We start from the raw sequence: 22,972 nt of genomic DNA, 5'->3' as shown, positions 1-22,972 counted from the left end.
TTTGGTTGGTTTTCATTAAGTTATATACATATAAAGCTGTCTGTGTGGATTAATCTATCTGTATAGATTGATAGAAGTTTTGTTTAGAAGAGTTTTTTCATAGATGGAAGTGCGTGTTTTTTTAATTTGAATGTACAGGTTTGGAAAAAACTTGACTTTTTGCATGAAACTCCCTCTAAAAGCTTATTGAATAAGCCAGTTCCTATATCATTAAATCACTATCAAATATTCATGTATATCAGATCGAATAAGTCATGAATATCATTAAACTCGTTAAGTTGCTAAGAAACAAGATTTACGACCCGGTTACCATCTTTTTAGTGATTAGCAAATACAGTTTTTTATTAAAGTAAACCGAATAATTTTATAGTATATTAAAATACATTACAAAACTACCCAAAATCTCCAGCTATACACCCTTACTCATTACCTTTGAACTCTCGAGCCCTAAATTATCACCATCTTCGCCACCACTGTCTCACCACCTCCGCCATCACCAATCCCCCGTCACCACCAAAAATCCTTAGCTATATATGCTTGCTCGTCGTTTTTTGACTCTTGATCCTTCTATCTCAGTGTCGTCACCATCGCCACTCGCGAATTTTATGGTCTCAAACCGACAATTTATTTGCCCTCGTGAGCTTCTAAAGTTTTTTTTTTTTTTTGTCAAACAATAAATGAAAAAGTAACATTAATCACTAAATAATAAAAGTAAATACAGATCGAACATAAAAGTACAAATATTTACGTTACATCCGTTGAAACGGTAAAAACAATACCGTTACAAATCAAAAGTTGAGTACAAAACACATGTCAGATCCTTTTTGGAGTGTCGAAAAAATCTCGTATCTCAGGTTAAAACATGTCGTATGCAAAAACTTTAATCGATACGCATTTATAAATCATGATATATGATATTTGACAGATTATTTGATATATAAATAGTAGGGGTGTTTGGGATTACTTATTTGAAACAACTTATGTTTTTTTTATAAAAACATTTATCAACTTATTATAAGTTATAAGAGTTTAATTTTTTTAAAAACTCTTTATAATCAGTTTTCACCGGTATAAATTATTTATTAAAAACTCAAATTCCCTAATGTACTTTTATGACCAAGATCAAGGATTTCAAAGACGCTTTAGCTTGCTGCCCTAAGCATTGGCTGGCGCCATTTGATTCATCGCTACTCCCGCGCAAAGCAACACCAAAGAAAGGCGAGAGATTCGTTCTTGAGGGAGAAAATGGCGGAAGTGGTTTCACTAATGGAGGTCGACGACGATAATCCATCTCAAGACAACAAGGGAAAAGCTGTAGTGGCTTCCGGCGGCGGCCCACCACCCCACACCAAAGCCACTCCATGGGTCGAGAAGTTCCGCCCTCAATCTCTGGCCGACGTCGCCGCTCATCGCGACATAATCGATACAAGTATGATAATTGTTGTTTTTTATGTAATAAAGGTTCCGAATTTCTTTTGAACAGCGCAAGTGTAGATTGTTTGTTCATTGGGGATTTTTGGTGAACAGTTGATAGGCTTACGAGTGAGAACAAAATGCCTCATTTGTTACTGTATGGACCACCGGGAACCGGGAAGACGTCTACGATTCTTGCTGTAGCTAGAAAACTCTTTGGGGTGCAGATGCACAACATGGTTTTGGAGCTCAACGCATCTGATGAACGTGGAATTGATGTGGTCAGGCAGCAGATACAGGATTTTGCTAGCACTCAGAGCTTTTCTTTTGGGTAATTCTTGCTTTTATGTATCTGCCGAATTTCTTCTTTCTTTTGATTGTCAAGGATTTTCTTTATATCGATTTGGGGATGTAACTTGCATCCAGAGGAAACTAAAACCTAGCGGAGACTTAAATTTGAGTGAGGGAATATAACATGGATTCTCTGTCAAAAATAAGACAACTCTGCAAAAAAGTTGATTCTGTGGAGACGTTTAACCTTTTGGCCCCATTGTTATTGTCTCATAAAAGAATATTAAATTTTGTTTTTAGACATCTCTAGAAACAACTGTTAGATACTCGTACTTGATTTGCTTAAAAGGGAAACAAGTTTGACACAGGAAAGGTCCTTACCAAACGACCATATGGAAGTCACTCAGTGAGTTACTTAATCAGTCCGAGCATGTTTTATGGCCGTGCCATTTTGACAAACGCTGCCAGTAAGATAAAATCACCCCAAAGATGATCAATTTCAAAGCTAGGGACATGAACACAATGACTCATGATGTCTTAGGGGGTTGTGCAAATGCAACGTGAGCCATTGGTATTTAGGATACTTAATACGTGAAACCTTCGCTCCCCACATCATTAATACGTGTAACCATCATTTACAACAGGGTTAGTTTAGAACCATTTTCAGTTTGTTCATTTATCTAACAGCTTGATATTCCTTTATGATTAATATTTTATTGGGTTTTTAGTTTATTGGGCACTCTTGTATGCAATGAACTTGTAAGTTACTTTTAGTGCATCTGACGCAGATGGCTTTGTTCAATATGACCAAGCTATTTTGACATTGTGATCTCATGTTTTCTTGTTTATGCATTGCCTTCCTATGCTTGTTGTTTATCAGTGCAAAAGCCTCGGTGAAGCTGGTTCTTTTGGATGAGGCAGATGCAATGACAAAGGATGCACAATTTGCTCTTCGCCGAGGTAATCTACAAAGTTTATGTAACTCAGTTGTACTTCCATTTTCTGAGTACTCACTGTTCAACGCATCTGTAATGCAGTGATTGAGAGATACACAAAAAGCACCAGGTTTGCACTTATCTGTAATAACGTCAACAAGATAATTCCAGCACTACAATCAAGATGCACAAGATTTCGGTTTGCTCCTCTGGACCCTGTCCATGTCACTGAGCGACTTAAACATGTTATTACTGCAGAAGGGTAAGTTTGTTGACTTTCTTCTAATGCAGTCTCAAAACTTGGTGCTATTTTTGGATGATCCTCTTTTACTCTTTCTGTTGCTCAAACAAGTATCTTTATATAATTTCCAAAAAATACAAGTATCTGTATGTAGTATTATATGACATTATTACATGTGGTTGCTTCGAAGTCACATTCTTTCTCCATATATGATCTGTAATTAGGATCCTTTTCCCTGCTTCTGGCAGTCTAGTACATATCAAAGCTAGCATATCTTGTAAGTTCTAAACTGATCTAAGATCCTGTTTTTAGAACTTCCGTTGCTTAGTGACTGTTTTGATGTTTTGAAACATTTTGTGCACTTACTTCCTCTTGATGATCAACAACCTTGGGAGTTGGGATTATAAAAGGTTGACCTTTCAGTGATTCTCTCATAAGTTCAATCTGTTTTCTTACTACTTCTGTTATAATTTAGATTTCACTGGTTAAAAAATGAAGTAAGTCGATGAGATTCATTATATTTAGGATATAATGACAGGGTCTTAACTTCTCAAGTTCTCTTTCAAGTTTCAACACTAATAGCACTAAAACTAAGGAATTGTTTCTTGCGAACTTTCAATTAAAGGGTGTGAAGTGGAAATGCCGGAAGACTGAAGTAGCGTGGGCTACTGATAGCTCTTAATAGCTTTGTTCCTGTTGTTAGCAGCACTGCTTCTCTTACTTACGTTGCAGAATTACATCACTAGTCATTATCAAAATAACATTGCTTGCCATTGTTGCAAGATATGCACCTTATGTACTTTATGTGGTTGATGGTTTGCTGATGGAATAACACACTTTTTGATAAACCCCTTTTCGTTACATGGCACTGGAGCCATGGTTCTAGATACGACGTCATGAACCTCGCAAAATCAGCCATCAACCACAGTCAAAACCTTTTTTCCTCAGTTCTGCCTTCTGCTGCCTCTAGGTGTTTGGAGACTTGGCCATCTAGCAACATGCAAGAGTTCAGCTTTCGCTGCCTCCGGTGTATGTGGTTCCAACAGAGGTTCATAGAGTTTTTTGTTAGTGGAGATCTCCACGAGTTTGGTTTTCTCTTGTCTGTCATGAATTAGAGGCATTCCGCATTCAAGATAACAAAGTGCGTATGAATATTCTATATTCTTCAAGGAAATTGACAAGGAGGAAATCCTATTGGTGTTTTATGTGGATGATATTTTTAATACAGTAGAAAACACAAAAGGTGGTGCAAATCTGTAGTTATTCATGCAAAAAAATAATTTCAGACCAAGCAACTAGGAAGCCTGAGGTAATTTTTAGGCAATTAGGTTGGTATTTGATGGAATGGTGTATTCTTGTGTGATAAGAAGCACGTTCTTGAAATTCTTGCAGAAATATGTATGGTTGATGGGTAGGTAGCTGATTGTTAGTATCATCTCATTATATTTGATCATTTTTCTTTTGAATGATAGTCTTGTTGCTTTTTTGAGATACCAGCTTCCCAAGTCAATGTGCATGGATGATGCCCAATGTCAAGCGGTCCTGGTATAGGCTGGAATATTAAACTATATGACAGTTGTTATAAAGGATAGTGCGTTCTTGATGAGGTTGGTTTGCGGTTCATGTCTTTCCCTTGCATCATTCATTGGGTTCTAATGTATATTACGGGTGCTCAATTTGAGGTCTTCTTTGCACAAATGAAGGATGCACTCGGGTTATCAGACTCAGGTTATCAGGTATTCTAATGCCAGCCGTTTAGGATGTCCATACTACTACAAGAAGCACATTGTCACTTTGCCAAGAAACATGTAGATAGCATGGAAGAGCAAGAAGCACTATATGGTGCCCGTGGAGTCTGAATATCATGCTATGGCAACTACAACTTGCAAGTCTTTTTGTCACGGGAATTTAGGAGATTTCTAGCTGGTTTGGTGGAATGTATTGTCTTAGAAACTAGAAAGGTTGCTATGCACATTTTCAAGAATCAATTTTCACTAGCACACAGAACACATCAAGGTTAGTTGTTACTTCAATTCTCAAGAAGGTGAAAGGTACTTCTCATGAACCCTATCCCTTGAACTAGTTTGAGTTTGTGTTGCCCAGGAGCACGTTGTTGATGTCTTGACAAAGTTGCTACAAGGATCAAATGTTAGCATTAAGAAGATGGGTAATATATATGCTTCAGTGTTAAATATAGGGCTACATACTTTATTTATGTATATGTTATCATTGAAGTTTCAGTTACGTTTTTTTGTTGTTGTAGCTCATGTCCACTAAACTATGCATATATGAGGTTTTGGTAACGTTGTGACACACTTCTAAAGAACTCCTCAGTTATAATTTTGTTAACAATAAATTTGTTACATTAGGCTTGATGTCACGGAAGATGGTTTAGCAGCTCTTGTACGACTTAGCAATGGTGATATGAGGAAGGCTTTGAACATTTTGCAGGTTATCTTATTTCTTCCCGATTTTTCAGTTTACAGTTTTTTCAATTCTTATTCTATAAATATTTAATTCTGATTGTTCTCTTATTTTAGTTGTTATTACAGAGTTATTACGTGTGGGTTGTTCCATTTTTCTATTTTTAATTTTATTTTCTGCTCTGTCATGAATAGAGTAAGGCTATGTAATGGTGCATCTCTTTCAGAAGCTTCTTGTATGTTTTTTTGCATCATCTAAAAGGAAAACAGTGTCATTGGTTTTATTATGTTCTGTTATGCTGAATATGAACTATGCGCTGGGCACGGAAATTATTAGCACCGAAATCATTGGATAAATTATGGCCATTCTTAAGAGAAACATTCTTGGATGTAGGAGGCAGAAATACCTCTATGTATATACCGACATATATATATCATCTTAAATAAATCTAATTCTAGAAGGAAGCACATTCTAATCCTAAATTAGATAAGAAAAAAACTTAATGCTAGTAAAGTTGAGTAAATTCTAAAATATTCATCGAGATCATTTGCTGATTCTTAGAGACGTAGTTTTGCATCTTCGATACAGAAATTACTTATATATACAGGCTAATGCCAGAAAGCAGCACATTCTATTCCTAATTTAGATATGAAAAGGGTCTAACAAGTACTTACTTTGAGCAAATTCTAAAATATTATTGGAATTAATAAATAAATTATTTCAGCACTGAAATACACATCTAATATGCTGATCTTTCTCTGATTTTGACATCTTTTAGTATTTCGGCATCTGTTTCATTTGCTTTGGTGGAGGACAGACTTAATATCTTTTAGAATTCTTATGTTTGCTTGAGGCGAAATGGTTCAAATATAAAAAGTAGGTTTCCATTATAGCCTACTCCAGGGTGTAAAGGGCCGAAGGGTGCCACAAGAGTGGCTCCAATGATCCCTTCTGAACCAGGTGAACCTTTGGGGCAAGGTGATGCCATCATCATACTATCACAAATAATATTTAGTGATCACTAAAGAATGATATCGAGGGAATACAGTATGAAACTACATATATCCATCACTGTCATGTTTATTATTCGGTCTAATCATTCTGCTTTGAAACTACCCACAATTCATCTTTACTTTGAAAATGGACAAAACTAAGATATTTATTAAAAATAATGCATGTATACGTGCATTCATGACAAAGGGTAATGAAAAATGAACGCACTTCTCAGTTTCTCTTGTTAAGGCCAACTATGTTTATTGTGTAACCGTGGGTGTCCAGGACACCTTGCGCACACTCAAATAATCCCATCGGGCCTTGAAGATAACAGTTAGGGAATCCCAGTGGCCCTGAGGACATTTGAACTGGCGACCTATGTGGAGGAACCCTAAGGCCTGGCATTTATTTCCTAGTTGGCCTGGCCCTTGAGGTTTTTTTTTTATTAACCTGGCTATCCAACCCGCTATGCTAGCCGACTAATCCCAGGGCAACCACCTGCTTTGCAGATAGTCCGGAGTCACCGCATTTGAACCTCCGTGGCCCTCGAGGTTTAACGACCACTAACAAGAAAATATTTCATTTCTTACTTTTCATCCTTTTTTTTTGGCTTGGGCATGCTTCTTTTGTTTCTATATTTCATCCTTTGTTTGTTAGCTGATATATGATTTTGATTTACAATGACTGTTAAACTAATCGCCCCAATGTGTTTGATTCATGCAGTCAACAGACATGGCTTCTCAGCAGATAACCGAAGAAGCTGTATACCTCTGCACTGGCAATCCATTGCCTAAAGACATCGAGCAGATATCTTATTGGCTTCTGAATGAGCCATTTTCATATAGCTTTCAAAGTATCCAACAGATGTCATTACTAGACTTAAATGTTCATAGAAATTTCATCCATCCATCCTTCTCTTCTACTTTTACTTTTCTAGTTTTCTTCTCTGTTTTTTTGGTTGGTGCTTAACTCGGTATAGAAATATCTGATATCAAGGCAACCAAAGGATTGGCTTTAGTGGACATTGTAAGAGAAGTAACTATGTAAGTCTCTTATTTCTAGCTACTAAGTTATCACTTATTTAGCAGCTCATCTTGCGAGAGCAATTTTATGTTTTCAGGTTTGTTTTTAGGATCAAGATGCCTTCAGATGTCAGAATACAGCTCATCAACGACTTGGCTGATGTCGAGTATGTACTTCTTTTCTTCCTTTCATTTGTGTGCCCATAGAGTACAATTACATCAGGTCCTGTCTCTACTTCAGTTATAAATATGATTATGCTTCTCAAACTAGCTGATAAGCTGAAGTTAATAAGCTAGCTAATAAACTTGTCATGCTCGGTACAAACTAGCTATTAAGTTAAATGACAATGTAAAATGATCCAAAAGGACATGTTGAAATATTAATTGGAAAAATATAAGGAGCTTAATTGGAAAAAAGCCTGTATATCTTATTGACACGTTACTTGAAGTAGCTTTTCAAAAGACTGGCTCATGGCTAAACAAACGGGACTTATTATTTCTATGCTGTTTCTGATGAAAAGCTAGGTCCCCAGTCAAAGTTTAGGGTTTAGGGCTTATTTAGAACTCGTGGAGAAGATAAGCTTTTTTATCCTAATATCATTGGGGTATGCTAAAGATGAAACCAAATACAGATTCTTAGATATGCTTGAATTCATTCTTGTGATTGTTATTTGGTTGTGCAGGTATCGGTTAACTTTTGGGTGCAACGACAGGTTGCAACTAGGATCAGTGATTGCTGCTTTTACCCGAGCCAGATCTGCACTTGTTGCTGCAGCAAAGTAGACCAAATGTTTGATTGATATTTCACCGCGTAATCGGCATTGAAGCTTCTATATGTTGAACTTGTAGGGATTCAGATATTTTTAGCATGGCCATCTTCTATTAATTTTCATCTGTGCTTTGCATTTTTGATTTGGTTTTTGAGGTGGACTGCTGTGCTGGATAGGCCACAGGTAAGGTTGGTCTGTTTGGTTCGGTGCACTAAAATCCCGACTGGTCACCATCTGTTATGACTTTTTGATGCTCGACTGCATAGGGGCCTAGTCGCCAAGGCTTAGTAACCGTTTTTGTTGTCCTTTTTACATGTAGGCATGGCATGTGGCGGGGATGGGGCGCAAAATGCAATTCCCGGCCCCGGTTCCACAACCTCATCCTGGTCCTTGGCAGGTTAAGGGAGTCGAATCCCATCCCAACATTTTTAGGCTTATTTCCGGTCCACCCTTGGTTTAACAAAAAAATATTCCAAAAATAGTAGAAATTGGTTCAAAAATATAGTAAAATATGAATATAAAAAATCTATACATATGATAAATAAGTAACTTGGGTGTCATGTGTCATTTTTTGGTGAGTTGGCTATCTTGTCATTACCTGTCTCCGGTTTTTGGTATGTCTGAGATCCCCGGCCTTGGATTAAGTTATGGGAATCCTTGGCCATGGGATGGATGAACCGGGTTTTCCAACAGGTCAGGACGCATTTTATCTATGCTAAATAATGTGCCTTTTGTCCATGCATTTTCAAAATTCTGGTATTTGTCCGTATAATTTGTAATTTATTGTTGTTTTTGTTTTCAAGTCTTAACTATATTAGTGGTTTACCAAAAAGTATAAGGGGCGAAAAATGTCAATAAATTGTCAAAAATAAATAATAAAAACCAATAATAAATTGTAAAAATAGATTGCATATTTGTGGAGGTTTAAACGAGAACATCTCTATTTTATGAAGACGTGAGAACGTTCTTATTACATGTAATAATGCATATAATGGGACGTGGTGGTGTGCGGACGACATGTCTTGGAACCTAGGTTGCGTCAAAGGTTGTCTGTGTCTCTGATTTAATATCGCATGTGATGGAATATAGTGTTACATGTGATTGATTATAGTAAAAGAGTGTTCTTACGTTCTTAAAAAATTAATGTGTTCTTGTTTGAACTCTTTCCTCTGTGTGTGTGTGTGTGTATAGAGGCTTAATTAAATAAGAACTCGATAGTTTGTGATAACCATAAGATCCAATGTGAGTAACTTATTTAATATAATTTTAGTATTTATTAAATAAATAGAAAAGAGTAATTTAGTGATAAACTGTTTTTGACAATTAAGCGCGTAATTTACTCATTTGCCTCATGATTACACCATATTCGTAAATAACCTAGATCTCATCTCTCTAAATCGTCGCTCCCTCCACCCCCAAAAAACAGTCGACATCCACCCAACCCATCTGCCGTTTCTTGCCGGCAAACCACCAGAAATAGTCGAAGGTACAAGAACGTTAGAGATCTCGACAATGCACCAAAATCTAGATCTCGACAATGCACTGAAACCCGTACCTCGCTGGAGACCTCAACAAAGCGCCAAAACCCATATCGCTTTTATTGTTATCCCTCCCCTTATCGCTCAAACTCCGACCACCGAACCATATGTCTTCTGCGTCGTCACCACCCTCTAGATTTCTTCATCGGTGATGCACCACCAACTCTTCGATGATGCACCACCAAAGACAACGGTGTACAAAAGGCCTGGACCATCTCCATCAATCAAATTTGTTTTTGTTCTAGATCTCAGTGTTGGACTATAATGCCGCTAAGGGTATCACAATGTGCATCTTATATGTTTTTTTTTTGTTATTGTCGTTGTTTTACAAATGTTATCACAATGGTGCATCTTGTATGTATGTTGTATATCACAGTGAGTATCATTTGTATGTATCTTTTATAACATTGTCGACATGGTATGTGTCTTTTGTTCATATAACTGTACCCACCTACAATTTTTCATTGTTTTACAGATGATATCACAATATGTATCTTGCGTTTACATAGTGTTCGTGAGATAAGATTCATCGGAATAAGATTCGTCAGAGAGATGAGAAGGGAGAGATAAGATTTCTAAAACACATAAAATGCTCTTTAATTAAAGTTGTAAGTCAAATTACCAAAATTATTAATTTCCTAATTTATCATTTGGTGGTTGAAATTGGATCTTACGGTCATCACAAATTTTTGAGTTCTCCCTTGAATAACCCTATATATATATATATTAATATGGTGATTAACATATATCTGTTTCATATGTACAAATGTACTCATTTCACAATGCGAACCTTTTTAACGTATTTGTGAAACAAAAAATACACGTAAAGAGGTTTCACTTTGTGAATCAAATACATATGAAACAAACATATGTTAATCATTACATTAAATATTATACTTAAATAGAAAAAATCATGTGAAACAAAACTTTAAAATAGGAGTTCTCACGGATCCTACAAGTTTTGGAGTTTTTCAAATGATTTCACACACACACACACACACACACACACATATATATATATATATATATATATATATATATATAATTTAATGCATTGATTAGCATATATTGTTTTACAACGTGTTCGTTTCATATGTATTCGGTTTATAATGTAAAACTTTACGTGTATTTTGTTTCACAAACACACCAAAAAGATACACATTGTGAACCGAATACATGTGAAACAAACACATTGTAAAACAAATCTACGTTAATAACTAAATTAAATTCTAACTATAAATGAAAATAAATCATATGAAATACTACATGATGCATTAGGTTCTCAAAATTATCACAATTTAATGAGTTTTCAAAAAAAATAGTTACCATACATAATGGTTTACAGCTTAATTTTTTTAGGGTCAATTACATTTTTCGTCCCCATGGTTGATTGAAAATTACTGGTTTAGTTCCTATATTTTTGAAATTATGATTTTCATCTCTATAATTTACACTCCATCGATGTTTTTCGTTTTTAATGATTTACATTTTTTTTGTTGTTTTCGTTACCCATAATTTAAAATTCACTTCTATTTAAATCTTTATTTTATAAGAAATAAAAATAACAATAAATTATAAAACATATGATAAAAACCTCGGCAAGAACAATTAAACAAAGGCGTAATCTTTAACAAACCAAGGTGTGTTTTCAAGAATTATCAACGTATGGTAATGAAGCATCCCACGAATCACGTTTGATTTTGAGTTTGAACTGAAATCAATCATAAAATATTGACACTTTCCCTAATCTCAGCCATGGAAGATGACCATAGCTTTGGTTTCTTGCATAATTTTGGGAATAAGCTGGTCAAACAGTCTTCTACGCCAACCCCCATACCTCCATACACGAGCTCTCAGAAAATTGGCAAAATTGACGTTTATGGCAGATTCCAGATGATAGCTGACGCCTTGAGTTGTATGTGGGGGTCCCCTCTTGCATCATCAATCATCTCTCGTGTACCGACACAGCGCCACACCCACTTCAATTAATTTTAATTAGGGTTTATTTCATTCACACATGGAGTTGCTGTTTGATTCAGCTTCCTGCTAATGGAAGATCGCATCTATTAAAATCAAGGGCATGTTATCCTTCCTACTTGCTAAATTCAATATGAATAGTTGCTTTTTGATTCAGTACTGATTTCAGTTTGATTTACAATCCATCCAATCTACGATTGTGGATTTTTTTTTTTGTGATCATCGATTCTGTCATTGTAATATGATGAGATCTAAAAAAAGCCCTAGATTATAGGTGACTTGAATTGAATCCACCAGTGTATGTAGTTGCACTATTTATTGCTGTATTAATATCTTCAATTTAATGCTCATATACTTCTCATGTTTTGTGTTTCTTTTTCTTCCATCTGCAGGGAATCAGCACTTCACAAGAGTCATCAATGTTCTTATTGTCAGGACGTAATCACCATCAAAGTTATTTAAGGTGATCATCTTTTTGTGGTGCTCTTCTCGCCCATTTGGTTTTCTTTGGTGATATGGTATTGAAATAGTTCAGGATCCAAATAAAAAGGGGCATGATTGTATTCCAGGGTGTTTCTGATTAGGTTTCTGTATTACCTTTTTGGTGTTTGAGTAACTTGAAACAGATTTTACTAGTACTAGTGCTAATCTGTCCGTTTGGGTAGAGGTCAGGTCTGTCTATATCTCGCCCTTCCCAGACCCTACTTTTGAGTGGGATTTACTGGGTCCGTTTGGTTTCGTTTGGTTTGGTTTGGTTTAGATGATGGCAGATGAAAGTGCCAGAGAGTCTATATGGACTAGAGATCAAGACAGGGCTTTTGAGAATGCTCTAGTTGCATATCCTGAGGAGGATTCTAAGGATCGGTGGGAGAATATTGCGACCAATGTTCCGGGAAAATCAGTGGAAGAAATCAAGCATCACTATGAGTTGTTAGTTGATGATTTGAACCGTATCGAGTCTGGTATTGTTCCGGTGCCTTGCTATAGTGGTTCTTCTGATGACTCTGCAAGCCATGGAGGTGATGATGGAAATGGAACCAGTAAGAAAGGTGGTAATTTGGGTCACCATAACAGTGAATCAACTCATGGAGGTAAGGCCTCAAAGTCAGATCAGGAGCGCCGGAAAGGTGTTGCTTGGACCGAGGATGAACACAGGTTAGTTATTTGATTGCAAACGTTTGTTTTGTGATTGGGATCGTCATGCTAAAGAACTTAGATTTGTTTTACTCCCTCCATACCAAGAAAATGATATCGTTAACATTTGACTTAACATATATATGGTTCAATAGTAAAGGGCCGGGTTCACAGGAAAACCACAAAAAAATGGAAAACTGAGGAACGCCCCAATAACCATTCATGTGCCTTGTGTGCACATGTGCATAAAAGTAATTTGTCCGGTATGCACACAAAATGCACACGTGCATAGAAACCAGGAAATATGTTCATTTGCACTTTTGCACATATCCATACTAGGCAAGTAAATGGTGATTAGGGTGTTCCTGATCGGTTTTCCCCTGAACTTGAGTCTAAGAATCAAATATCTTTTGCATACTACTACTTGTAGCACTCTTCCAAGGATCCTTCAAGTATTCATATCGTTGACTTCATTTTATAAAAAAAAAAAAAAAAAACAGGTTATTTCTTCTTGGTTTGGAAAAATATGGGAAAGGCGATTGGCGAAGTATATCTAGGAACTTTGTGGTGACGAGAACACCGACTCAAGTTGCAAGCCACGCCCAGAAGTATTTCATTCGTTTGAACTCAATGAATAGAGACAGGAGGCGATCAAGCATTCACGACATAACTAGTGTCAACAATGGGGACACATCGGTGCCTCAAGCTGCAATCACGGGTCAAACAAATGGTTCTCTGGCAGGTAAATCAAGCAAACAATTCGCTCAAGTTACTGCAGATCCTCCTTCCTATACCGTCAGCATGTATGGAGGAACAACAGTAGGGCAACCAGTAGGACTACCACTAGTTTCGGCAGTAGGCACACCCGTAAATCTTCCACCACCGTCACACATGGCATACGGTGGTATCCGTTCACTGGGACAAGTGGTCCCAGGTGCCCCGATGAATGCGGGTCCCATGACATACCCAATGTCACACACGTCATCCCATAAGTGAACATGCAAGTTGTGGACTTATACAAAGAAGGTTAGAAAGACACTGTAGGCTCATCGTCGTTTTGAATTTATATCTTCTTCTTGACTCGAGCTATAATAGTTTTACTTCCTCCATCCCAAAATAAGTGTCTACTTTCAGAAGTAAGTTACCACTTTCCAATTCTACCCTTACTTATGAGATGGAGAAATTCATTACTCTCTCTATTATTAAGGGTAAGATTGTCAATTAATTAATTCAAAAGTCTAATAATTATACCAAACGGCCTTTAGCATAGTGGCATCGATAAGGCAGTAACCCAACCTTCTTAGTGGTCAGGGGTTTCTGACGTCACAAAAGGTTAGGGGTGTGTCTGAGTTTTATTTGTCGTATATAAATATTATTTACTTTAAGCTTAGTGATTATACATTTCTAAAGTGGTGTGCCTTTTTCATTGTGGAAATTTATTTTGGGACGGAGAGACAAACTTGTTATATATCGTCATTTTTTCATTGTAATTAATTAATTATTCTAAACTACGGGGACCGCTTCCATCTGTAATCCCGTATTCCTGTGTAGCCAAGCTTTTCCGAACTTGGTTATGTTATATATAGGGCCAAAATGCATCAAAATACAACGAAGTTTGTTCATTTGGTGTAAGATGATTGTTTTTTCCTAAATTAGCGTAATAAACGTTCAGTTCTTCCTATTTACTACCCATTTTGACTGATGATGAGTAGATCTTACAACTACTGATGACGTGGATACCAAGTTGTAAAGTTATATTGTAATTCTTGGTTACGTATTTACATGGACAAATGCCACATCAAAATACGTAACCAAGAATTACAATGGGTACAAAATAGGAAGAATTGAACGTTTGTTACAATAATTGTTTTTGTCTTATAGTGCCCTAGGGCTGTTTGACTGTTTTTTCATTAATCTTTGTGTGGATTAAGCTGTCTGTATGGATTAAGCTAAATTGTTGTTTACCTCCTGTGTTGAATAAACTGTCTCTAGGATAACTCCTAGATGAAGATGCTAAGTCTTGCTGGTCCGATAAACGTGAACGACTACTACTGTTCTACAACCATAGTACTATGCTAAGTTGCGTGGCACTATAGAGCCTGACGTTATGCTCAACTGGAACATCCGATGAACCGATAATGAAATTGGGAACCTGCACCGCCTATTCACTGGTGGATGATTCTTATCTGTTGGTTGCCAATTCTTCTTTCCGATGCGGATCTTGTCACGAAAGGTACGATTCCCTCGATGAATACATGTAATGCGACTCCAATCTTTGATTGTTCCATTTGTACAAGCATTTTGCTGGAATGATATGTGTATTTTGGTTTATTTACATCAATTTGGGACATATTAAGGTTCACTTTGCTGGAATTGCTTGCATCTTCATCCATTTAGCTTTCTTTCTTGCGATATAAGGGTCGTTTATCAACACCTATCGGGTACGTGTTAACTGTGTAAGAGTGCGGTATGAGTAAGCGATGGCTGAAAATGGTTGTTTACTGAGGGGCAGTTTACCATACCCATACCGGGTGTCACTTGTCTTACCGCTGAATAACATCTGACCTCCTACACAACAATAAAAACAGCCCATGGTGATCAATGTTGGAACTTGACGATTAAAATTGTTGACACTACACAGATGACATAATGTTATTGTTTTTTTACTAACCTGGATTTCCAACCGCTATACGAGCTGACTAATTCTAGAGCGACCACCTGTTTTGCGGGTAGTCCGGAATCAACACATTTGAACCTCCGTGACCACAAAAGAATTTTTATTTCCCATTGGATTTGAACCTGGGACCTCCAGACACTTTTGATATTTGGATCCCAAACTCAAACCAATCAGGCACCAGCTTTGCATCTTACCAACTTAATTTATTTGTTTTATAGTTTGTTTCATAATAAATGTTCACTTTCAAATTTTCTCTAAAATAAAATATTAAAAGTCAAAATCTCTAAAAACCGTTACTCTATTTTAATAAATCTAACACTAAATATATTATTAAAATATTCAATATATTTAATAAAATATTATTTTCTCTCTGTTAAACATTTATTTGTAGTAACTTTTATTGGTGGGAGATATAAAAATAATAGTTTCTCTCTTTCATTTAAAGATTCTCTAAATTTAGAGATTTTACCAATCTCAGTTAACTTTTCTCTATTTTAACATACAAGATAACATAGTTGTTAGAATAAAAACTTGCTAAAATCCATATTTTCTTCATTTTAACATAGCTGTTAGAGATGCTCTAATTTTACTCTTAATTATGAGATGGAGAAATTCCTTAATCTCTCGATCCATCATTAAGAGCAAAAATTGTCATTTAGTTAATTAAGAAGTATAATAATTACATATTTCTAAACCGTGTGACATTTTCATCGTAAACATTTACTTTAAGACAGATAAAATATGTAACTTAAAGTTGATATAAAATCAATACCAACATATTCTAATCCAAAAAAGTTAATACGGATACAATTATTTTGATACACAATATAAGATTTTACAAGTCAATAATAATCAGTTGGTACATAAAAAGTCAAGACCAATACAATGATAATACAATTTTTTTTATTAACCTGAATATCCAATCCGCTATATGAGCAGACTAATCCCAAAACGACCACCTGCTTTGCTGATAATCCGGAGTCACAATTAAATACCGTTACGAATCTACCTTTATTTTTAATAAAATACGTTACAAAAGAAAAAAGGTGGAAACGTTATCTTTTATTTGGTCGGCATGAGGTGGATGACCATAGTTTCTATTTCGATTTTAAACGTTACAATTACATTTTATTTATTTTGAATTTCTTTTTATTATCGTAAATATCTAATTTGTTATGTGAGCCAACTAATTTCAAGAATTTAATTACTTAAAAAATAAAAAAATTAATGATTTTTATTTAAAATAATAATTTAATGACTTAGGGGTCGTTTACTAAACGCTTACCCGTATAAGCATTTATCAAGTCATATTACATTATTGAATGACTATGATAAGAACCAAGAATCTTACCCGGTAAAAGTAAAAGCAATGACCAAGAGTTTTATCCGGTATGTGAAAGTGACGGCTCTTACTCGGTTAGCGCTTACCGGATAGATTTTTACATATAATGTCGTTTTGATGAACTAAAGTCTTGTTAGGTAATGTAAGTGATAATGTTGAATTTTACTGGTAAACGCTTACCAAATAAGCGCTGTTTAATTATTTAAAATGAAAATAAAAATTATAATTTAAAAAAATAATTTAGAAACTTAATAATTTTAAAATGGAAAGTTATTATGAACTGCTATAAATACAGAGTTGAAGGATGGAGGGTAGATATGTCAGACGATATAATTTAGCTCTGGGAACAATAAATTTGCGCCTGGAGTTAGCGATTTTCGATCGGAAGGTCGTCAAAGGCTCGGCGCCCTATTATTCAGGAACTCAATATATATTGGTGATTACGTTGATTCCGTCCGGCACCGGCATATACTTTGCCGGCTTCTTCTTCTTCTGAAGTTTGTGCCGCCGGAGTTGTTCATTTATCAGGTAAGTTTTCATATTTTCATTCATCCTGTTTTTGTTGTTTGGTTTGCCGTTGTTTGATACGATTGCAATCGGTTGTATGTTTTAATCCATTTAGGGTTTCATGGGTATTTGTATGTGTATTGAGGATTTCAATCTGAAATTCAACCAAAAACGCTGGATTGGAAACCTGCATTGTATACCAAACCCTTCCGTTTTTACGAACTCGAACGATGAATACGAGATCAATCATCTTGGTGTTGTACCGTACAATACGATTAAAGCGTAACGTAATGGAATCACGTTTCGTTATGCTGTTTACAGCTATTGTCCTCCCTCTAGTTTCCCCCTTTCTCGTTCCTACCTTTTTGGGTTGGTGCAGTTGAGTCTTTTGTGTTGAAACGTTAATTCACGCGTCAAACATCAATATTTGAAGTTTTGAATATTCTTTATAGCTTTGAAATGAGTGATTCTATAAGAATCCTCTGCTTGCTATTTGAACCGTTTTCGTTCAATTTTTACAATTACAATTATTCAATTTGACTCAAATAGGTTTAAATAGCAACATCTTGTCAAAATCAGATCAAGTCATGTAATAAAAATATCAAAAATAGGGATTTGATATTGACCGATGTTTAAGAATAAGGTGTATTTATCAAACAGATAGAGTGCACCCTTTTATCACATGATGCTTTCTGTCAAAAAATTTGTATCCAAACGTCCTTTTCCTTTGCAAAAATCCAAGAAAAAAAAAGAAGTCCATCAAGAAAGACATCATTTTGGTAAAAAGAATAAGTAAGGCATAATAATCCTTTGAAGAATCTTTTCGGAAGGGAGAGTGTTTATAAAATTTATATATCAGGTTTAATTCCTAGAGGATGGGCGGTGGGCCAATTATCAAATTGTTTGCATTTATAATTACACCCTCATCTTTGTGATAATTGCAATTGGACCCAAACATTTTCATTCTTTGATTCTGTCCCAGTACATTCTGCAGGACCCATGGGCAATAACTCTATGGCTTTTGACTTGGACTACTGAAGGTCCTTTTTTTTTTCTTTCAAAATCAGATTGTTTTGGGCACTTCCTTTATGTGATTTGACTCAATTAGCTATTGAGATCCATCCAAAAGTGTTCAAGAAAATTTTAGTCATTCTTGGCACTTCTTATATAATTGATAGCATTTGTGGGATTCAAATGTGAGAAAAGAGACAATCCTATATATTTAATCTTTAAGGTAAAGGTTAGGTCTACTTACATGTCACACCTCCTCAAACCCTACTTTCGAGTGGGATTTACACTGTTGGCTTGGTTTGGTTTGGTTTGGACAAACGTGCATATTTGGGGTTGTTAAGTAGACTTCTCCAGAAGTATTTCTATCCATCATGTGCCCATTCCTTGTCCCATTCTATCTTATGTATACGGTATCTTCTTCTGGGATTCTTTTATGCTTTCTTGAGGTCAACAATATTAGTGGCTCTACAATGGTCTTCTACCCCCTAGGAAATTGGTCCTCCGAATCAAGTATACTTGGACCCCTTTACGGTTGAATAATCTAGCCTCATCAAATTCTTTTCCACTTGGGCATTGCAAGTTTGCTTTTTAAGAACTTTGCGTCGATCTAATGCTTCTCAAGAATAATTTATTGTAGATAGGAAGAAAAGCTTGGTTTGGCTTGGCTGACTCTGTATATATAAAGGCTTCGCGTGGGCTGTCAATACGCACGTTTATTGGCAGCCCAAAGCAATTCTTCTACAAAGACCTACTACAGGTAAGAAGTTATGTCAATTAAGCAGTCAATTTTTGAACAGAACACGTTTTTGTTTGACTTTCTATTCTGCGTTTTTCTTTGAACAAACACGTCTTTGTCTTATGCAAACTATTCTGGGACTTCTTCTTTATGTACCAGATATTGGCCATTGCTGTTTCCAAGATTATGGGTTCGTTGTCTGGTCTTTTTCAAAGACCCGTTGTTGCAGCCTCTGCGGTTGCATTAGCTTCTGTTTCTGCTGATCTTCGTGACAAATTCTGGCCATCAAAACCGTCGGACTCATCTCTTTCATCAGAACAATCAAGTGGCTGTACCTCGGAATTGATTAGTGAAACAAAATGGGCACGAATCTCTGATATTAGTGTTGCTAAGCTATGTAACTTGTCTTCTGTGACAAAAAGTCCAATACCAGTTTCCAACTTCAGATATCCGGCAGTTCATGTAGGAGACAATCGTCCTTCTGACAACATAGCTTCAAATCTTGCAGCTTTTCCTGCTTTGCTCAACTTGTATAGGTCAGCAGAGTTGGCAAAAGCTCCCAGACCAATCAAATACGCTCCTAATGTACCTAACTCGATTTCTAAAGATGTCGTTTACAGATGGCATTTACCACACCCTAATGCCGTTGATTTATCCGAAAATTCTAAGATGGTAGTGGTTTTGCTTGGATGGTTAGGTGCTAAGCAGAAGCATCTTAAGAAATATGCTGATTGGTATACCTCCAAAGGGTTTCATGTGATTACGTTTACGTTTCCCATGGCTGAGATTCTCAGTTATCAGGTTGGAGGGAAAGCCGAACAGCATGTGGATTTGCTTGTCAACCATCTTGCCGAATGGTTGGAAGAAGAGTACGGAAAGAATTTGGTTTTTCACACATTTAGCAACACAGGATGGCTAATGTAAGCCCTTTTCATCTCATATGATTATGTTTTTGTTTATCTAAAGATTTTCTTTTTCGGGCCGTATGTTACAATGGTTGTGCTTGTTTTCTTCTCAGATATGGAGCTATCTTGGAGAAGTTTCAGAGACAAGACCATAATCTAATGGGGAAGATCAAGGGCTGTATTGTGGATTCTGCACCCGTTGATACCCCAGACCCACAGGTATGGTCGTTAGTTTTTCTCTTGTTGCAAGACGAGGGTTTTCACAAAAAGAGTCTCTTTACCCTTACGGGTAGAGGAAAGGACTGCATACATCCAATCTTCCCTACCCTACTTCTATGTGGGATTTACAGGGGTTTTTTTGGTTTGGTTTGGTTTGTTACAAAGTTATTCAAACAAAAAGGGGTTCGAGTATTCTTTTATGTTGATGTATGGACCAAACTTCTTTAAACTTGCCTTCCAGGTCTGGGCTTCGGGTTTCTCAGCTGCTTTTTTGAAGAAGAACAGTATTGCAGCAAAAGGATACAGAAATGCAGACAACATCGCTGCCAAACCAGCAATGAGCGAAGTGGCTCTGTTAGTGGTTCTGGAGAAGTTCTTTGACGTGATCCTAAATCTACCCACAGTTAACCAGTAAGTCTACTGAATTTAGTATCTATTCATCTCTATGTTAAACACGTGATAAACAAGAATTATGTTGCGATTCTTGACACCCATCTTGCATTCATGACAGTAAAAAAAACCAAACCAAACCAAGAACCCAGTATTTCCCTCCCAAGGGTCGGGGGTAGGATGTAAGGAGACGTTACTTTTTCTCAAGAGGGTTATTTAGCTAAATGACCTTCTGACAAGTGTTCTCTAAATGTTCTTTAAATCCATGACCTTCTAACAAGTTTCTAAGCATTTTGTGTATGGAACTGACATTCTTCTGTTAAGCACGGGCATACTCAAACCTGTCAGAAGGTGATATATTTAAAAAAAAAAAAAAACTTGATAGAAGGTCATTTAGCCAAGAACCCGTCTTAAGAGAGATTTTTCCCAGAAGTCCCCTGGGTTGCAAAAAGGGTAAAGTAAAACAAAAAGAAAGCACACCAGAAGGCCACGGATTAGGGAAAATACGGTTTTTTCTTAAAGATGCGATTATAAAAGAATGCAAAGATCCCCTAGCTAACTAAAAGCACGCAGAATACACCAAATAACAATGCTCAATGTTTTCCAGGAGGCTCTCAAATGTGCTACTACAGCTGAAATCCGGACAACCAAGCTGTCCGCAGCTATACATTTATAGCAGCGCGGACAGAGTCATCCCTGCAGGATCGGTGGAGTCTTTCATCGAGGCACAGCAGAAAACAGGACGTGTGGTCAGGTCATGCAACTTCAAATCGACACCACATGTTGACCATTTTAGGCATGAACCCGAGTTGTACACTTCTCAGCTCTCACAGTTTCTCAACGACTGTGTGCTTTCTTCTTGCAAACACAATTGAAAACCTTGATTCTTTCTTCTTATCTTATACATGATAAATCCGTTCTTATTTTTTAGGGTTGAATATACGCGAGGGATGATAAATTTCATCTTTTTTACCCTACCCTCGAATCCAATTCTTTCTGTAACTTGGTTATTACTCAAAAGAGAGAAAACTACAATGTTTTATACAACAAGTTCGTTACCAACGCTAGTCCGCTTCTCGTTCCTAGTTTCATTTGATTGGGTGAGTGTGTGATGTTTTAACGATAATTGGTTTAAACATGTTTAGCTGTAGATGTTTTGGCTAAGGACTTGGAAATAACCTCTCTACCCTTTGGTAAGTGAAATAAGAATGTTTCTTTGGTAGATGTTCGGTCGTCGTCTTCAGTTAGATTGGTCCCTTGGTCAACTAAGTTGTCGTAAGGAAAATGATGTAACTGGTATGATCGTAAAAACAAGTCTTTTTGTTGAAAGTGCTTTGATGATACTTCTGATAAGCAACTACCCACCCAAGCAAAACCACTACCACCCTATACTTTTCGGATAAATCAACGGGATTAGGTCGTGGTAAAGGTCATCAGTAAACGACATCTTTAGAAATCGTGTCAGGCACATTAGGAGCGTAATCATTTGGTCTTGGGAGCTTTTGTCAAACTCTGGCGGCCGATAGAAGTACAGCAAAGCAGGAAAAGAAGCAACATTTGAAGCCATATTGATTGTTCTGAATCCGAAGATTTTGACTGCAATACCAAAATGCCTCTGTTCTTGTTGTATCCGGATTATCTGTAGATTCCAACCTTCCTAGTTTTTCTAGAGGTCATAGATTCAAACGTCATAAAAAATAAGGAGTGCGTAAGTTCATTTGTCATATACAAATATTATATATTTCAAAGAAAAAGATAAACAAAAAACGAAAGCCAAAGCAACAACCTGATCTCACGAGCTAATTCGGATCAAATTCACCCAAAAATGTACAAATGCATGGTACACAATAAATGGTTTTAAGTATTTGGATACAATAATTACAATTTTGATTTTCTTATCATTGAGGGTCGATAATACGACCATTAAGGTCGTGTGATAACCATAAATAAATAACATTTTGATTTAAATTAAGATGACATGATATAGATTACCAGATTTCCATGCCATGTGGAGTGTGTATATGTAACATATTGCTAAAATGACATTTTTGTTACAACATTGTATTTTTTTTTTAAATCACTTTACATATCATTTAATAAATATATTAAATTAATTTTAAAAAAATTAAATAATTCATTAATATAAGAATATTAAGAATGGTTGTATAGATAGAACTAGAAGCATTGGTAATTGGTGGATGATAGTGGTTGTGGAGGATGTGAAGATGGTGGATAGTAGGGGTGGTGGCGGTCAACAATGGTGGAGGAGGTAGTTTTTTTTTTTTTGATTAACCTGGATATCCAACCCGCTATGCGAGCCGACTAATTCCAGGGCGACCACCTGCTTTGCAGATATCCCGGAGTCATCGCATTTGAACCTCCGTAGCTACACGAGGATTTTTATTTCTCCTTGGATTTGAACCTGTGACCTCCTGATACTTTTGATC

General features: G+C 36.3%; 3 protein-coding genes across 9 annotated transcripts; all 3 read left to right on the top strand.

The window, feature by feature from the left end:
• The first annotated feature begins 1,207 nt into the window (after positions 1–1,207).
• Positions 1,208–8,205, top strand: LOC112527885 (replication factor C subunit 5). The gene is made up of 9 exons (XM_025138729.1): positions 1,208–1,429; positions 1,528–1,744; positions 2,585–2,664; positions 2,742–2,901; positions 5,250–5,331; positions 7,021–7,150; positions 7,277–7,340; positions 7,418–7,486; positions 8,003–8,205. The coding sequence occupies exons 1-9, from the start codon at positions 1,246–1,248 to the stop codon at positions 8,100–8,102; spliced, it is 1,086 nt and encodes a 361-aa protein (XP_024994497.1). The 5' UTR covers positions 1,208–1,245; the 3' UTR covers positions 8,103–8,205.
• A 3,146-nt stretch (positions 8,206–11,351) lies between these two features.
• LOC112528124 (transcription factor SRM1) lies at positions 11,352–15,107 on the top strand. Of its 4 annotated transcripts, none has more exons than XM_025139057.1 (4): positions 11,352–11,705; positions 11,997–12,759; positions 13,239–13,480; positions 14,731–15,107. In XM_025139057.1, the coding sequence occupies exons 2-4, from the start codon at positions 12,365–12,367 to the stop codon at positions 14,733–14,735; spliced, it is 642 nt and encodes a 213-aa protein (XP_024994825.1). In that variant the 5' UTR covers positions 11,352–11,705; positions 11,997–12,364; the 3' UTR covers positions 14,736–15,107. The 4 variants fall into 4 exon arrangements, with proteins under 4 accessions (XP_024994825.1, XP_024994824.1, XP_024994822.1 ...); XM_025139056.1 differs by lacking the exon at positions 14,731–15,107 and having other exon boundaries at positions 11,997–12,067; positions 12,270–12,759; positions 13,239–13,893; XM_025139054.1 differs by lacking the exon at positions 14,731–15,107 and having other exon boundaries at positions 13,239–13,893.
• Positions 15,108–17,086: 1,979 nt separating this feature from the next.
• Positions 17,087–21,592, top strand: LOC112527916 (transmembrane protein 53). 4 transcript variants are annotated; one of them, XM_025138772.1, is made up of 6 exons: positions 17,088–17,285; positions 18,913–19,032; positions 19,171–19,931; positions 20,030–20,135; positions 20,377–20,546; positions 21,133–21,592. In XM_025138772.1, the coding sequence occupies exons 3-6, from the start codon at positions 19,198–19,200 to the stop codon at positions 21,398–21,400; spliced, it is 1,278 nt and encodes a 425-aa protein (XP_024994540.1). In that variant the 5' UTR covers positions 17,088–17,285; positions 18,913–19,032; positions 19,171–19,197; the 3' UTR covers positions 21,401–21,592. The 4 variants fall into 4 exon arrangements, with proteins under 4 accessions (XP_024994537.1, XP_024994539.1, XP_024994540.1 ...); XM_025138769.1 differs by having other exon boundaries at positions 17,087–17,285; positions 18,913–19,931; XM_025138771.1 differs by having other exon boundaries at positions 17,087–17,285; positions 18,898–19,931.
• Positions 21,593–22,972: the final 1,380 nt, after the last annotated feature.

The sequence above is a fragment of the Cynara cardunculus genome, assembly GCF_001531365.2.
Source record: "Cynara cardunculus var. scolymus isolate 2C chromosome LG 15, CcrdV1, whole genome shotgun sequence".
NCBI lineage: Eukaryota > Viridiplantae > Streptophyta > Magnoliopsida > Asterales > Asteraceae > Cynara > Cynara cardunculus.
This window is presented reverse-complemented; position numbering and strand designations above follow the sequence as displayed.

Excerpts from the sequence above, each read along its gene's own strand:
- LOC112527916 (XM_025138769.1), top strand. The coding sequence starts at position 19,162 with ATGTACCAGATATTGGCCATTGCTGTTTCCAAGATTATGGGTTCGTTG. Across the intron at positions 19,932-20,029 it reads AGCAACACAGGATGGCTAAT|ATATGGAGCTATCTTGGAGA; the intron begins GTAAGCCCTTTT and ends TTTTCTTCTCAG. Across the intron at positions 20,136-20,376 it reads TTGATACCCCAGACCCACAG|GTCTGGGCTTCGGGTTTCTC; the intron begins GTATGGTCGTTA and ends CTTGCCTTCCAG.
- LOC112528124 (XM_025139056.1), top strand. The coding sequence starts at position 12,365 with ATGATGGCAGATGAAAGTGCCAGAGAGTCTATATGGACTAGAGATCAA. Across the intron at positions 12,760-13,238 it reads TGGACCGAGGATGAACACAG|GTTATTTCTTCTTGGTTTGG; the intron begins GTTAGTTATTTG and ends AAAAAAAAACAG.
- LOC112527885 (XM_025138729.1), top strand. The coding sequence starts at position 1,246 with ATGGCGGAAGTGGTTTCACTAATGGAGGTCGACGACGATAATCCATCT. Across the intron at positions 2,665-2,741 it reads ACAATTTGCTCTTCGCCGAG|TGATTGAGAGATACACAAAA; the intron begins GTAATCTACAAA and ends TCTGTAATGCAG. Across the intron at positions 5,332-7,020 it reads AGGCTTTGAACATTTTGCAG|TCAACAGACATGGCTTCTCA; the intron begins GTTATCTTATTT and ends TGATTCATGCAG.